The 16,597-nt window shown below is 48.7% G+C and overlaps 1 protein-coding gene across 1 annotated transcript in view; it reads right to left on the bottom strand.

Annotated features, from left to right (window-relative positions):
- The window catches only part of ITPKB (inositol-trisphosphate 3-kinase B), a 337,082-nt gene that overhangs the window by 42,864 nt on the left and 277,621 nt on the right, over window positions 1-16,597 (bottom strand). Inside the window, exon 5 of the mRNA XM_029593044.1 lies at window positions 8,452-8,656. Within this exon, the coding sequence (XP_029448904.1) occupies window positions 8,452-8,656 (205 nt within the window). The remainder of the gene's footprint in view (window positions 1-8,451; window positions 8,657-16,597) is intronic.

Raw genomic sequence — 16,597 nt, 5'->3', positions numbered from 1 at the left:
ATTGGTGCCCAAAGAAACAGATGGCTGCCGGTGCTAGACACCCTCGGGTCACCTATAATCCCGAGGGTGTCGATACCGTGAGCTCGATGGAATCCCTCATCAGTGGCCATAGCTGATGATAGCCGTGGCAGCAACCCTAGCGCTTATTAGCACCGATGGTGCATGAAGTCCGATGGGGCCTCCAATATCCCACAATCCCAGTGGCTTAGGGTCCCCAAGATCATCAGCATCCATGGTGCTTGACAGCCATAGGCCAGTGATCGGATAGCACGATGCCTTTCGGTGCTCTGTCTAGACAAAGTAAAGGAGCCTTGAGGTCATCAGACCACTGCTTGTCCTAGATGCTTCTGTGCTCCAGGATGCCCCGGGTCCACGGCAACCCCACTGCTCGATAGCATCAAGGTAATCCAAGGCCCGAAGGCCCTGTCACCAGAGGGCTTCAGTGGCACTCAAGGGATCTCAGGAGCGCCGGCATTCAATGGCGATTCCAGTGCCTTGTCGATGGTGCTCAATATTGTCAAAAGCAGCAACGAATAGCATTGCTGGACAACACGCCTGATGGCCTCCATGGTGGCCCCATACCTTGATGGCACCGAGGGCAGCCACGCACCTCGATGGCATAGAGGTCATCTCTCATAGCCATCCTTGTTCCAGACGCAATCCGGACCGTAACACTTGAGGCTAGTGCTGTTGCTTTGCCGCATCAAAGCCCAAGATGCTCGATGATGCTAAGGTCGATGCTGTTCCTCCGGTGCATTGAGAGCCCATGGCACCTGCCAACGCCTATAGGACAGAAAGCCCAGCCAGCGTGCTCGAAACGTGCACAGCACTTTTGATGGCCCTTACGTCATCAAGGGCAGTCATGCACATCGATTGCATCGAAGGCACTCTAGCACTTCTGTGTCGTCAAGGGTGACCATGGCACTCAATGGCAATCCTGGTCCCCGACGCGGTCCTGACATCGATATGTCAGATCATCCGTACACTGGCATGAGTGTGCACGGGCAACTAATACTGGGCATGGCACAGAAGGTGCAGCAGCAAGGTGCCTGTCCAGGCTCTTGCTCACCCTCTCACAAGGAGACTACACTGCCATCACAGGCAAGCAGGAAGGGAGGCTACGTCATCCAGGGCCTCCTGCCTGTGAAGACTAATTTCCTTTGAATATGGGGAGGATGAGCTGTTTCCCCCCCACAGGTACAGTGTGGTCCTCGAACTCTTCTCTGTTCAAACTGCCATCAATGCCAAATCAAAATCGGTGAAATGAAATGGAACTCCTGCTTGGGCAGAACCCAGGCAAGACTCCAGACTCAGCGGCCTACACAGATCACCCACGGACTACATTCAGTCAGTCCTGCCAGCACCTGACAAAGGTACAAAAGCAGACAGAGCAAGGAGAGGACACAGAAACTAAACTGTATGTGTAGTATTTATTTAATAAAGGATAGAATTAGACTCTGCCAGGCTGCACAGCGAATAACACCTGCCATGCGGCTGGCAGACAGAGGGAAAAGAAAATAAAGGAAAAGAAAAACAGCTGCAGCTCTAGAAAAAAATCACTTTACAAAAACTGTGAGAAGAGAGCAAAGCTGAATACCATGATACACATAGCTCCGTTGACAAAAAACAAAAAAAAAAAACAGAGGGACTCTGCCTAGGTCACAGGATGATAACTACAGCTGCACATGCTCAGTAAGGTATGTTTGAAAGTTCTAGAATCTTTGCGATCAAAGTTCCAGGCTGGGCTCCATCTGATGATGTCACCCATGTGCGAGGACTGCTTGTCCTCAGAGAAAAATATTTTAAGTGCAGAAAGGTGTATGTTTTATGACAAGTGCATACAATATAAGGAATCCCCTCCCATCCTCCCTGTCACCCACATGTTTGTCCTTGTTTTGCTTTGGGTTTTATAAGACTGGCCCCCTTTATGTTTATTTCCCCACCCCCATCCCTCCAGGGAGACAGATTTCTCAAAAACTTGTAAGCCCAGACTTTTTGACCTGCTGGCAAAAATGGCTCATGAATTTCATTTCCTCCTGGCATGTTGATTTGCCTCAGGCAGCCCATGACCTTTATGTATTTAAAAGATTTATAGCCTGCTAAATCCAATGTACTTGACGGGTTACAAATATTACACTCATAACAGTTCAAATTACATAAAAACAAACACAAGACAATTTAATAAAAACCTCATGACATAAAAATGTCATATCAAATTAAAATTAAAGTCAAGTGAAAAGACTAACATCAGAATACAGAAAAGCGCTACACTCTACCTCTCACTCATCTAAAACAGATGAACACACTCAGCTTCCATTAGTCCCATAAGCTTGCTTGAAAAAAAAAAAAAAAAAAAAAAAGGCTTTAGCCTGCTTTCTAAGTGTTAGATAACATTGAGCTGAGCTCATTTCATCAGGCAAGCTATTCCATATGGTAGGATCTGCTACAAAGAAAGCTGGTTCCTTCTTTTCGTCCAGAAGTGCTTGTTTAAGGGCTGGCATATCCAACAGATCTTAAAGCCCTCCCTGGCTTATAAATCTTTAAATGTGAGCCAACCACCGAGGTATCATTACTTAAGGCTCGATGAATCAGGCAGAGGATTTTATATTGAATCCTCCAATAGGGTTGATGCTGGCTTAAAGGACTGATGTATCAGCTTTGCAATTGTCTCCTGACCAGAAAAATGAGATGGCATCATACTTCTTGTTGGATACTCAAGTCAGCAGGCAGAGTGGAGTTGTATGGGAAAAGGTAATTCTAGAGTGGCAATTCCCAAACCTGTCCTATTACAGGATATCCACACTGAATGTGCTCAAAGTATATATTTGCATACTTGGGAGACCCACTATATGCAAATTTTATCTCATGCATATTTGACTGTGGTTATCCTCATAACCCAAGTGGCTGTGAGGTAACAGGCCAGGTTTGGGAACTACTGACTTACAGCTCGATACTGTAAGGCCGCGGTAGAAAACAGTGCGGCAGTGTCAGGCGCACCCTTCCTCCCCGCACGCACAGTTCTCTTGACCTAGCGCCTGATACTCTCTTCTAATCGCATGCAAATGCATGCGCGGCTGTGAAGCGTTAGGGAAGGGTTATGCCCGCGCAACCCATTTTACTGTATAGGCGCTTAATACAGCGCCTATACAGTAACCTGGGTGCGCTGGTACCTGTCATTTCAAATGTCATTTCAAATGACATTTGAAATGACAGGCACCAGGAAGTGTAAAAAACAAAATTTTTAAATACCTGTCGGAGGGCCGCGTGGGTCCAGGCAGCCGGCGGGCGGCGGGATCCGGGGGGCGGGTGGTCGCGTGTTAAATCTAGGCCGCGGGCGGGTGAGCGCCTGTTCCAGGCGGCGGGGGCGGGTGGACGCGCGTTAGTTTCAGACGGCCGGCGGCGGGTGGTCGCGTGTTAAATCTAGGCCGGGTCGCACAGACGCGCATTCATCCAGGCGGAGGAGCCTGCATTCATTCAGTGAATGAATGCGCGCCTGTGCGACCCCTGCGATTCGGTGCTCAAGGCAGTCACATGCCGTGACGTCGGGCGTCGTGACGTCACGCCTTGAGCGCCGAATCGCAGGGGTCGCGCATTCATTCACTGCCGGTGGGGGCTGCCAGAGGCAGCCCCCACCGGCAGGCTCCTCTGCCTGGATGAATGCGCGTCTGTGCGACCCGGCCTAGATTTAACACGCGACCACCCGCCGCCGGCCGTCTGAAACTAACGCGCGTCCACCCGCCCCCGCCGCCGCCTGGAACAGGTTGCCCACCCGCCCGCGGCCTAGATTTAACACGCGACCACCCGCCCCCCGGATCCCGCCGGCCGCCTGGACCTACGCGGCCCTCCGACAGGTATTTAAAAATTTTATTTTTTTTCTGAAAGGTTTATGTGTCCCACAGCATTACATTTCTCGATCATCTCTGTATCGCTTTTTTTTTTATTGTGTTTTATTGTTTTTGAGTATCTTAAGCGGTGTCGATGGATTTGTTACTAGACTCACAGTCCTAACACCTACAAGGGGGAGGCGGTAAACTAACACGTTAAGGCCGCGGCAAAACAGCGGGTTACTAAGGAGATAATATCAGCGCCCGTTACAGTATCGGAGGGGAATAGCTAATTCCTTCATTATACAGCTAATTCGTTCATTTACACATCATATACATGCTGCGTACGGAAAGGGTTATGCGTCTATTTTACGAAGCGCTAAGGACGCGTGAAACTGGAGACTGTATCGCTGGATCGCCTTACTCGTCTGTATTGTGTGCTCCCAGCACATTACAGACGGGGAATCTTTAACCGCACGTTACTGTATCGACCTGTTAGATTGTTCTGGCCCTACATTCTATCCCATATTTATCCAGTTTTGTTTTTTTAAGTAGTAAGGTGTAGGCTCTACTGATTCTTAAATATCTCTATTATAGATTTCTATTACTCTGTGCCTACAGGCAGAATATTCCATTATATTTAATATGAAGCAGACTTCCTTTTATTTTAAATTAAATTCATTCACAGTTCTAATTTATGCCCTGTGGTTCATCCCACAGAGGATAATGTCTCATCATGGGTGGTGGAAGACTTGTGTGAATCAGGCTGGAAATGCATCAACTTGCAGGGTATGACTGCAGCTTTTCCAGTGAATTGTAAACAGTCGCTCCTTTCATAAGGGAATTATTACATAAAAAGGACCAGAGAAACGCCACTAGCAGCCACACCTCTGGCACAACACACCATACTGCAGCCCTTTTTTATTGCCTGCACACAGGCCAGGTTCCCAAACCTGGCCTGTGTGCAGGCAATAATAAAGAGGCTGATGTTAAGTGCCACTTAGCCGGATACGTTTGGACTTATCTGGCTAAGTGGAGCTGTTTCAATATCCGCAGAGTTCAGCAGTCACCACTTATCCAGATAACTATTTATCTAGCTAAGCAGTTATCCAGCTAAGTGGGGAGTGGGATAGAGCCATTCCACAGCAGAGCTACTTATCTGGCTAACTTACAAGCCGATACAGTTCAGTGCGCACTGTTAACCCGCCACTGGATGCACGTTTTCCCTTACCCCTTATTCAGTAAGGGACCGAAAACGCGCGTCCAATCCGCCGAACCTAATAGCGCCCGCAACATGCAAATGCATGTTGATGGCCCTATTAGGTATTCTCGTGCGATACAGAGAGTAAAATGTGCAGCCAAGCCGCACATTTTACTTTCAGAAATTAGCGCCTACCCAAAGGTAGGCGCTAATTTCTTTGGGCACCGGGAAACTGTACAGAAAAGCAGTAAAAACTGCTTTTCTGTGCACCTTCCGACTTAATATCATGGCGATATTAAGTCAGAGGTCCCGAAGAGTAGTAAAAAAAAAAAAAAATTTGAATTCGGCCCGCAGCTGTCAGGCCGAAAACCGGACACTCAATTTTGCCGGCATCCGGTTTCTGAGCCCGTGGCTGTCAGCGGGCTCGAGAACCGACGCTGGCAAAATTGAGCGTCTGCTGTCAAACCCGCTGACAGCCACCGTGTTCCTGTCAAAAAGGAGGTGCTAGGGACGCGCTAGTGTCCCTAGCGCCTCCTTTTGCCTGGATCTACCGCCGGACCTAATTTAAATACTGCATCGCGTGCACCGGCAAGTGGCCGGTGCGCACGCCGGGAGAGCGGGCGAATGCCCACTCTCCCACGGACTTTACTGTATTGGCCTGTAGGAAAGATGAGTCTGTTCGGTGCCGGATGACGTCACCCACACGTTATGGCTATTTCAGTCTGCTTGTTGATAGAAAACTGCTTTAACGGCTGAGAAAGCATGAAATCAATGTCAGCAAGACTATTTTGGGCCACACACTTTGAAAAGAGTTATGTTTAGCATTACTTTCTCTGCTGATGTCCTTAAACACTTGTAAACTTTTCTAGCCTTCATTAAAAACAAAATTTAAAAATCCCTTTATTCTAAAAGTATCAATTTTAATGTTAACCTATGCAGAAATAAGGGTCAAACAATTTGTACTTAGTCCAATAAAAAAGTTTCACCTATGTCTATGATTAACTTTAGGGAGCTATAGAGGTTGGTGAAAAACAGCCTAAATATTCTGTTGAATGCCAGGTAAAGTTAGGATGGTTAAGTAATATTTATTATTAAAACACCCCCCCCCCCAAATCTAAAATTCCTTCCATGTCTCTCAATACAGACGGTGAGGCCCATCTATTCTTCCCAGTTTGCATCTTTTTCTCAGAGCCAGATCCCAGTTGTTAGAACATCTTTATCTTTATTAAAATGTGTTAATCGCCTAAATACTAGGCAATGTACAAAATAACATGCATAAAATTTGACATAAAACGAACATTTTGCAAATAAAACAAAGACAGATGTTTTCACTACATCCTATTGATGCAATTAGAAACCAGAAGGCCGAAAAGCAAAAACCCGGAAGTCTAGCCTCACGCTGAATTGTAGCTCCAGTTACCCAAACTTCTTTTGTATGCAAATAGATGCAAATTTCCTGCAAGGGACTCCTCTCAACCTCGAGCTATATTTATTTATTTAAGCGTTTTTATATACCGAGATACGTCGGGAACATCATCTCGGTTTACAGTTAAATTAATACAGCAAGACGCTTTACAAAGAACAGAAGAGGGTTTAGGTGTAGGCCTGCTTAAAGAGCCAGGTCTTGAGGTTCTGTTTGAATCTTTTTGGGCAAGCCTCCTGGCGAAGACTAGGGGGCATCTTGTTCCAAAGGGCAGGCCGGCAATGGAGAGGGCATGTTCTGTGGTAGGCTTGAGCTTTGACAGTTTAGGAGAGGGAGTGTGCAGCGTGGCACGGTGTTGTGCTCGGGTGGGTCTGTCAGGGGTACGGAGTTGGAGGTGTTCTTTGAACCAGGGCATGTCATGGTTGTAGAAAGCTTTATGAATGATGGTTAGGGATTTGTATATGAGCCGGGAGTTGATTGGCAACCAGTGTAGGTGTTTGAGGACAGGGGTGACGTGATCACCCCGGTGGGCATTGGTGAGGATATGTGCCGCCGAGTTTTGGAGCATCTGAAGGGGCCGGAGGGCATATTTGGGGAGGCCTAGGAGGATGGCATTGCAATAATCAGGTTTGGATAAGATGGATAAGAGTCACTATACAGTGAATGTGCAAAAGGATACAGGTATATATTATTGGATCAATATGAAAATTACAAAGACTACTAGGAAAGTCCATCATTAAATGATGGGAAACTATGCTGGGGTATAAACTGCTTTCTTTTCACTCCCCTGCCCTCTATGGCACTCCCAGCTCCTAATATGTCCCTACCTGGAGCTTAGTGGCAGTGGGGCTGCTTTGGCAGGTGGTGTTGGAGGGTGCAGTGAGGGGGACTGTACAGGAGTCAGCAGTGTGTGAGTGAGCATATAACGGGGTTAATGTGCGGTTGCATGTGGGGGAAGTGGGGGTCAGAATCCATTCTGTCCCCCTTGTACTCTCCACTCCTCCTTTTCCTGTCCCTCACGCTCAAGCTTTCCTCCCTTATTTGACCCCTAGTCCTCACCTCAAACCCAGGGCCGCCCTCCTCCACAAATGGTGTGGCCTGATCTCCCCACCAGCCACACCACCGAGTTCCACCGGGGCCGCTGCTTCCTCTGCTGGCGGAGTCTGGGCTCGTTACCATGCCCCACATCCAATCCCGCCCCTCAACTCCCCCAGTGGGCTCAGGGTCCGAGTGGCGGCTGGCACAAAGCATTGCACACTATGTGCCATCAGCAGCACTGATATTGTAGACAAATATCACCCAAACAAACTGCCTTTTATATGTTGTAGGATGTCAGATTGTGCGGCAAGGGCCGTCCTTGGGGGAAGAGGAGGAGGAGGGCGGGCAGGCGTTGGGTGATTGCCCCCAGACCCCTGCACTGTCATGGTAGCCCTGGCCCCATCACCACTTTCGGGAGAGCTGATGGCGTGTGGAGCTGTATAAATCTGCTTTTGGCTCTGACCAGCTGCACAGCCCGATGCTGTTGTCTGTTCTTCCCCTTTCCTCCTGCAGGGCTGTTCCTCTCAGCACGGCAACCCTATCAGCCCCTACGGTCTCCCCACTACTCCTGTTCTTTCCATTGGCCCTTTCTAGCACATAGCTAGACAAACTTTGGGTCTGGCATTGCTTTACTCTTCCAGGCTGCCAGCTCTTAAAGGGGCACCCCCCCCCCCCCAACAAAACTGGTAAAAACAAAGAAGGCATTGGTTGGCTAGTGCTATAGCCTGGGGGGGAGGGGGGGAAGGGGGCAGTGCACCTGCTTCTTGACCTCCAGGGATAGGGTGAGGGGTACTGGCCAGAAGACCAACTCCCCCCCGCCAGCTTTCTGGGTGACAGGGCCCTGCTCATACAGATCGACCCTGGGCTCCACAGCCCCACAAAAGGTCAGCCCTGGGCGAAGAAGCACAGATCCCAAGTTCCTACATCTTGCACATTTTACTGGCTGAAGGGCTCGGGACTTTTACCTTTATTCCCTCAATCCTGAAGCCAAGCGTAGCGGTGGAACTGATGGTCTCCCGCCATTGCATGTAGCGGGGTTTGGTGACTGCCCGTAGTGTGTTCTCCTCCTCCGTCGGCGCCTCTGGATCCACTTCAATCATCTTCTGGTACATGTCCTTTCGAAGGCTGGGTTTCTTCCTGGCCTTTGTTAATTCCTCTTCCAGGTATGTCCTGCAGAGTGCGGAGACCACAAGGTTTACAAGTTCAGCTTAGGACCTTCTACAGTGAGGTGGTCATTATTCACAAGGGGTTAAGCCCCCTAAATCTGAGTTAGGGGGCTAGATTGGTCCTTTTGAAAACAGACTGGGGGCTCAATGGACTAAAATGTAGCTGCCTAGTTTCACTTGGCAACTAATTTTATCTGCTGTAAACGTGGGAGGCCTGAGAACGAGAGAAGGAATTTAGGAACTCAAACTTAGGGGCAGGGCTAACCGGCATAAATTTAGGTACTATCTCTGCGCCCCCAGACTGGTAATCACAGTGCCCCCTTCCCCCTCACCAAATCTGACCTTAAACAACCCAGCCCCAACTGGTGATGCCCCCTCTTCCCCAAATAATCTGCCCTTAAACAGCCTGTCCCAACACATGATAGCCTACCTCACTTCCTTGCCCCCAAGCAACAGACTCTCTTCCCTGCCCCCCCCCCCCCCCAAGCCCTGTCTCCGTTGTAACATACGAGGAATGAGGTTCACAATTTCATCCTAAATGAGATGAGACAGATACTTGTAGCTTTATATGGAATGGAACCAATGCAGCTCCTCACATTTCAGATATAAATTAGCAGGAAGCCCATTCTGATTGTGGAGGGGAGGAATAGCCCAGCGAGAACCAGGGAAGCCAGGGTTCAAAAATCCCACTGCTGCTTCCTGTGACCTTGGGCAAGACACTTCAGCCTCCACTGCCTCAGGTACAAGCTTAGATTGTAAAATTCTCTGGGGACAGGAGCTAAAACTGAAATATTCTGTAATAAATCCATTTATACAGCATCATATTTTCTGAGCACCGATAACTAGCATTGGGTTTTTAGAAGTTGGAGACCACAGCTAAGCTCACAGTGTCCGATAAAGAAAACAAACTGGATTCTGTGGAAACAAACAGCTGGGATTTTGTAAACAAGCGAAGCTTAAGTGACCCTTTTTTTTTGGCAATTTTCCCCCTCCATGAAAACACAAATGGGAGAAGTGTTTGTGAACGAGGTCCAGTAACAGTTCCCTCTCGCCTTTTCAGAAGCCATCGCACAAGTCAAGGACGGTTATCACCCACTTACAGCTGGGTAAACTGGGTCCCAAGAGGGTTACATGACTTGTGCTGGAGTCTGAACCAAAGGGAGAGAGAGCAGCTTTTCACACCCATCCCCGCTCCCCAACACTTCCTAAAGAAATCTGTTCGCCAGCAGGAGTGGGATAACCTAAAAACTGAGGAAGAGGTCACTTCCCCTCTATCAGTTTGGGGGTAACCTCTCATAAGGGCGAGCAGGAAAGGGCAAAGATGGAAAGGGCTTCAATAAAAGAGCACCACGAACAAAGGCCCGGTTTAATAAAAGCGACTCTGAAGAACAGCGAACCTCATAATGGCGATGAGATTAAAGGCCTGTGCTAATAAAGGCGGTGATGAATATGGGAGCCTCTAATGGTGAATAATGGCGCGGAATCTCCTCTCTTAGTAACTTTTTCTTTTCTTTTCCCTTTTAGGTACTACACTGATCTGAAGCTTGCCATCCTACCTCTAGGTTCTGCATTGCACCAGAGGGAAGGAGTGCTGCAGTGACAGCGGATTGGCCCTGGCTTCATTCCGGGCCTAGATGCAGGCCTCATGCAGCTGAGGTGCCCCCAGAGAATCCCCTGAAGACGGAGAAGGAAGGAACCGGCGTGGCGAGCTGGAATCAGTCTGTGCCTTATAGCCGCTGAAGACCTCGTTAGAGGGGAAGCGGCAGAACAACCCACCCTCCTCCAGGCCCCTCACAGGGCTACCCAAGAGCAAGAACTGGGAGGCCCTCCCTGGAGGCCCTCCCAGTGACGTGAGATGGCCTCGCCCGGGTGGCCGGTGCATCGTGACTACCAACGCCGGCACTGTCAGAACTTCAAGGAGGCACGCAGAGGCTGACGCATTGAGGCCGGCGCGCCGAAGACTGCACTTTGAAGCCGGCCAGTGCGCCAAGACCAAAGAGCGATGTCAAAGCGCTGAGGCCGGCGCATCGACGCCAGAGCGCCGAGATGGGAACATCAGCGCAGAGACCAGCCCCAAATCAACGATTAGAGGCTCCCATATTCATCACTGCCTTTATTAGCACGGGCCTTTAATCTCATTGCCATTATGAGGTTCGCTGTTCTTCATAGTCTCTTTTATTAAATCGCGCCTTTGTTCGCGGCGCTCTTTTATTGAAGCCCTTTTGATCTTCGCCCTTTCCTGCTCACCCTTATTGAAGTAAACTTTAGTTTGGGAGAGGGGTGGGTTTCCTACCTTGTGATATGGATGATACCCTAACGGATAAGGCCTGTGGCCAGTGCAGCTCATTTTTACTTATGGGATGTGATGAGACTGAAGAATGGTAGTTTTTGCCAAATTTTAGCCATGATTTGGATGAACCCTATCTAAACCCCCAGCCCCTGCATCGGGAGTCAACTTTGGCAGCTGCAGGAGCAAGAGACCTTTCTGTAGCCCCGAAACCAGTAAAGCTGTGAGGCCCAAGGGGAGACTTGCACCCACCTAGGAAAACAGGAGTCCACACCAAGGAAAGTCTGTTCCAAAACAGAGAATTTATTAAAAACATTTCAAAATAGTTGAGCCCAGGAAAACAGCAGAAAGTCCATGTAATCTCAAAAAGATCAGTCTACACAGTTCAAGATACTTCAAAAATCACTCACAGATCTTTCACTTGTCTAAATCTACAGCTGTTGGCCTAAGCTCTTTCCAGCTCGCCATCAAAGGTCTTCTAATTTTCTTAAGACCCATTGAAAAAACATCCAATTAGCCAAACTCTCTTTTTCATGTGTCGCTTTAGACCTTGGGGTCTGGAAGAACTGGCAGAGACTTCCCTCTTTCCCCCCTTCAAGCAAACCTCAGGCATCCACAATGCAGACTGCCAATCATGCAGTCTTCAGATGGCAGATCCCCCAGCTCTTACGACACAACGTCAAACACGCCTCTGTGCAAATCTTCCTCGGACAGGACCCATTTCCTTAGGGAAAGAACCTTCCACAGATCACTATCTAACTCTCAAATCTCTGAACTCTCCACAAACCTTACTCTGCTGGAAAATCTTAGAGCTGAAACACAGAACGCACTCCAGAGGCTTGAAAGGAGCCACACCTGCTTTCAAAATAGTCCATCGTCACTCATGCATTACAGAAGCCACCTCAGATTTAAAAAAAAAAAAAGTAGTCTGTCCTCTCTACTGTACGAGCATGGTATATGCTGTGTTCCAGAATGGTCCACTTATCAAAGAAAAATATCAGTACCTCCAGGGGGCACTCCAGTGACAATCTGCAGTACTCGGCATTAGTAATGGCTGCATCATCATTGGCACCTAACTTCTTCTGGGCACTTACATCAGAACCACCCCCACACGAGGCCTGCTACCAACAGGCTGAGAGGCACGAGTCAATGCGCAGTTCGAGTCTTCCGCAGTTCACTGTATTGTAGGAACACGTCAACCCGGATGCCTTGGGCTATCAGTCAGGATGAAGTGTTACTTCCTTGGTGTAGAGCTCTAACACAATCTCAAAAGGAGGAGAGAAATCTGAGGAGCTGGGGCTTTCTTACAGTTGCAAATCTAAGTGTCCCCTTCCCTCCGACCCCTGCTGGGCCTAAAGTATCAGGATGGTGAAGTGAAGGTGTTGGATTCCAATGAATTCAGTTGTAGGTTTATGTGCTTCTGGGGAGGGAAAATATCCTCTTGATCAAGACTATCAGAAAATAACCTTATAAACTACAGTTGCTGTCGTCTCCTAATCACTTTACTATCTACCTGAGCGGCCACATGCCTGCTTTACCTAGGGCAATTTCTTTAAAAGAACAGGAACCCTTGATTGTCCTGCTTAAGCAAGAACAGAATACACAAATGTCCTATTTTTCAATCCAACTACACATGAAAAAAAAATTCTAGACAAGCCCCACATGGGTAGATTTAGGATTTTGAAAAAAGTGTGTGTAGTAGAGCAGATGTGGTTCATCTTCATCCCCCTGATCCTTCCCCCTCACTCTGGATCTTCCCTTCTGCCACGTCTCTCCCTCTTTTCTGCCCCTTCCAGATTCATCTCCATCTTCCCTCCACAGGTTCATTCCCAGCTTCCCCCTCCTAGTTCTCTTTATCAACTCCTGGTTCTTGTCTGTCTCTCCCTTAGGTACCGCTCCATCTCCCATCTCTTTTCCATCCTTAAGGTCTTTTCCCATTTCCTTCTCTCCCCTCAGGTTCCTGTCCATCTCCTCCCACCCTTGGATTCCTCGCCATCACCCCCTCCTTTCCTAGGATAGAGCAGTGGCAGGGCCTGTAGTGCTGTGGACCCAGTGAGTGCAGGGCTGGTACTTCCTTTAGGCAAATTAGGTGACTAGAGCACCAAAATATTTTGGGGGGGGGGGGGGGGGAGGTGGGGAAGAGGTGGTGGTCTCAAAATCCTACCAGAATGAGGCCCATTTAGGGTGTTATGTTAGAGCCAATACTGTCAAATAAGGGACTGCTGTGTTGGATCCACTGCCACTGGTAGGAGGAAGTGCTGTGCTGGAGCTGCCACCACTAGATAAGTTGGAGGAGAAGGGGGTATGATGGAAGGTTTGCCTAGGGCACCAAATATGCTTGCACTGACCCTGGGCGAGCATGCTTCCTGCCCCCCTCAACTACGTTTCTCCCCAAGGTGCACGCTTCCTTTATAATCAGGACGCACAGGAGGGGAGGGGCAGCCACAGAGACTGGGAGTGCTTACTGTGTCCCCCATGCTGCCGTCACTGCTCTGACCGCCAGGGAGGTGTGAAGGAAGGCTTGGCCTTTTAAACATCATAATGTCTGGGATGGCTTTTGCCAAGAGGATGTCTTGTATTCTAAGAACGAATCAGTGCTCCTGGGTAGCATTCTAACCGCACAGAATTTTTGAGTCAACCAGCTTGCAATGTTCTTGTGATTCAAACAGCTGCCTTTGAAATAAACAAGATTTTTCAACACTATGCTAGTCTAACACCACCCCCCCAGCTATAAATCCATTGGGCTTGTCTTGTCGGAACGTTTATCGCATTCCAAATGACCAAATACCAAGTGCTGAGCTGGCAGAGCATCACACAGGAAGTTTTACTGTGCTTGGAAGTTTGTCTTATAATTGGCCCCTGTAACCTAATAGATGTTCAGAGAAGCGGAAACCTACATTCTTTAAAATAATAATAAAAAAAAAATTCACATTTTTAAAACTCCATACCTCTACATGAGACTGTAAGTTAATAAAGTGACTTATAAAGGAGGCTCAGGGAAATATCTACACCTAGTAACTAATTTCATTACAACAGTTTGCGTTCATGCCAATTCATATGCTACATGGGTCAGTGTAATGCCCACTGGAGGTGACTCAGAGTGGATGCCTGTCAGCGCGCAGCCTGCCGGAGGGGAGGGGTTCCGAGAGGATGCCTGTCAGCGCGCAGCCTGCCGGAGGGGAGGGGTTCCGAGAGGATGCCTGTCAGCGTGCAGCCTGCCGGAGGGGAGGGGTTCCGAGAGGATGCCTGTCAGCGTGCAGCCTGCCGGAGGGGAGGGGTTCCGAGAGGATGCCTGTCAGCGTGCAGCCTGCCGGAGGGGAGGGGTTCCGAGAGGATGCCTGGCAGCGTGCAGCCTGCCGGAGGGGAGGGGTTCCGAGAGGATGCGAGTCAGCGCGATGCCTGCCGGAGGGGAGGGGTTCCGAGGGGATGCAAGTCAGCGCGATGCCTGCTGGAGGGGAGGGGTTCCGAGGGGATGCAAGTCAGCGCGATGCCTGCCGGAGAGGAGGTGTTCCGAGAGGATCCATGTCAGCGTGCAGCCTGCCGGAGGGGAGGGGTTCCGAGAGGATGCCTGTCAGCGTGCAGCCTGCCGGAGGGGAGGGGTTCCGAGAGGATGCCTGTCAGCGTGCAGCCTGCCGGAGGGGAGGGGTTCCGAGAGGATGCCTGTCAGCGTGCAGCCTGACGGAGGGGGTTCCGAGAGGATGCCTGTCAGCATGCAGCCTGCCGGAGGGGAGGGGTTCCGAGGGGATGCGAGTCAGCGCGATGCCTGCTGGAGGGGAGGGGTTCCGAGGGGATGAGAATCAACTTGATGCCTGCAGAAAACCTCTGAGAGGCAGGAGGTGAGCAGTACCCCTGATTTACAACAAGTTCAAAGTACTAACAAAAAAAATGTTTCTTTGCACAAATTGGTAGTTAAATGTTAAGACTCCCCTTTTTACTCCTGACTTTTATTCATTCCAATCGAAATATTCATGCTGAAGTTTTTGAAAGCTCCTCCTTAGATTTGGAGAGAGCAATCTTCAAAAAGACTTTACCCAAGTGAAAAACAGGGGGCTGAAAATTCCCCCCCCCCCTTCTTTGTACAAAGGGGTGGGGAAGGGCGGGGATGGCAGGAAGCCTATGAGGATTTCATTTTGAAATTCCTACACATGTTTTATGGTGCGGACCTTGCAAACCGCGCATCCAGCCAACCAAATTTTGAAAGCAAAATTCCATGGAGAGAGTTTGCCTTTGGAAAATGCACTTGCAGGTCTGCAGACAATTTAAGAACTGCCCTCTCTCGTTAGCAGTGCCATTTTTAGGAGGAGGTTTAATTCTCCTGCTTTATCCACTACTGTAACATGTCTCCAGCGGGGGTCAGATGGCAGGCTATTAATTCCCTGTACAGTATAGCTTCTCATTCTCAGCCAGAAGGGACCATCCTCAGCTCAGGCTCTGCACTATGATTTTAGCCAGAAAGAAGCTGAAATCGGGCACGCCACTGCTGATCTTTATCTGAACCCGTGCAGGCATCACAAGGTAAAGCAGGATACGCCAGAGGAGTAGACTCAGGAGGAGCTGTTTTCTTGGTTAAAAAAAAACCAAAAAAACAACCGACAACATACAGGGTATAGCTCCCAAACCTCTCCCAGGGATCCTGCAGCCTGCTTTCAGGATATCTAGAATGACCGTGCAAGAGATATTTGCATACCATGCAGGCCTAGTCTATGCAAATTTCTCTGTGGGATCCTGAGCACACATTTAAGAACCAAAATGCAGACCTATTATTCAAAAAAGTATTGGAAAGATTGTGCTTCTATGTTTATAGTTGTTTTTTTTAAGCAGCTGTAACTGATAATTGATTTGCTTGTGTGTGTCTAATACTTATGTATTCAGAGGGAAATTGCCAAATACGTTTCTGCAGGTAAAACAGAAACTTACTCATTTCACAAAAACTATCCTCGCAGACATGTGAGTAAACTTGCACAGGCCTAGCCTGAATGAATTCAAAGTTATCCGCAGTGAGCAGAAACGCTCCTGAGGAGAGAGAGGGCTTGGCGCTTTCCTGCACACTTTTTCATTTTCAGATGCGGGCCTGTGAATTTCCTCCCAAAAAATATTCTGTGCACAGATGAGCAAGTGTGCATGGGTGATTTTGGTGGAATCACTTTCAAAGGGAAGGTCCTCACATATTTTCCCTTTAAAAAGTGGTGGACTTTATATGTGGATGAGATTGAAAACGTATGCAAGTTGTTACAAAAATGACCCCTTTTGGGGTACAGACTCGGGGGGGCGGGGGGGGGGGGGGGGAAAGGACGTCTGGAAAGCTAGGACGTTAATGCCGGTAATATGGGGAATAACATCCAGAACCTAGAGGCAGCCGTGGGAGAAGCTGGTTTAGATGCAGTAGCTGACACAGAGGTCTGGTACACAGAAAACCATGACTGGGATATAGTTATACCTGGCTACAACCTATTCAGGAAGGTCTGCATAGCTAGAAAGAAGAGTGGCATTATATATTTATAAATTTGATATTAAAGAAACATGTAGTGGATGATCATCTGGGATCCAGTAATCACTGGATGGTGGTGTGCTGCAGTATTAGAGATCAGCTGGTTTTCAGGAAATCTAACTTACAATCAGGTCGATACAGTAAGGTCGAGGGTAGAAACAGTGAGGTAG

The sequence above is a fragment of the Rhinatrema bivittatum genome, chromosome 3 (assembly GCF_901001135.1).
Source record: "Rhinatrema bivittatum chromosome 3, aRhiBiv1.1, whole genome shotgun sequence".
Classification (NCBI taxonomy): Eukaryota; Metazoa; Chordata; class Amphibia; order Gymnophiona; family Rhinatrematidae; genus Rhinatrema; species Rhinatrema bivittatum.
This window is presented reverse-complemented; position numbering and strand designations above follow the sequence as displayed.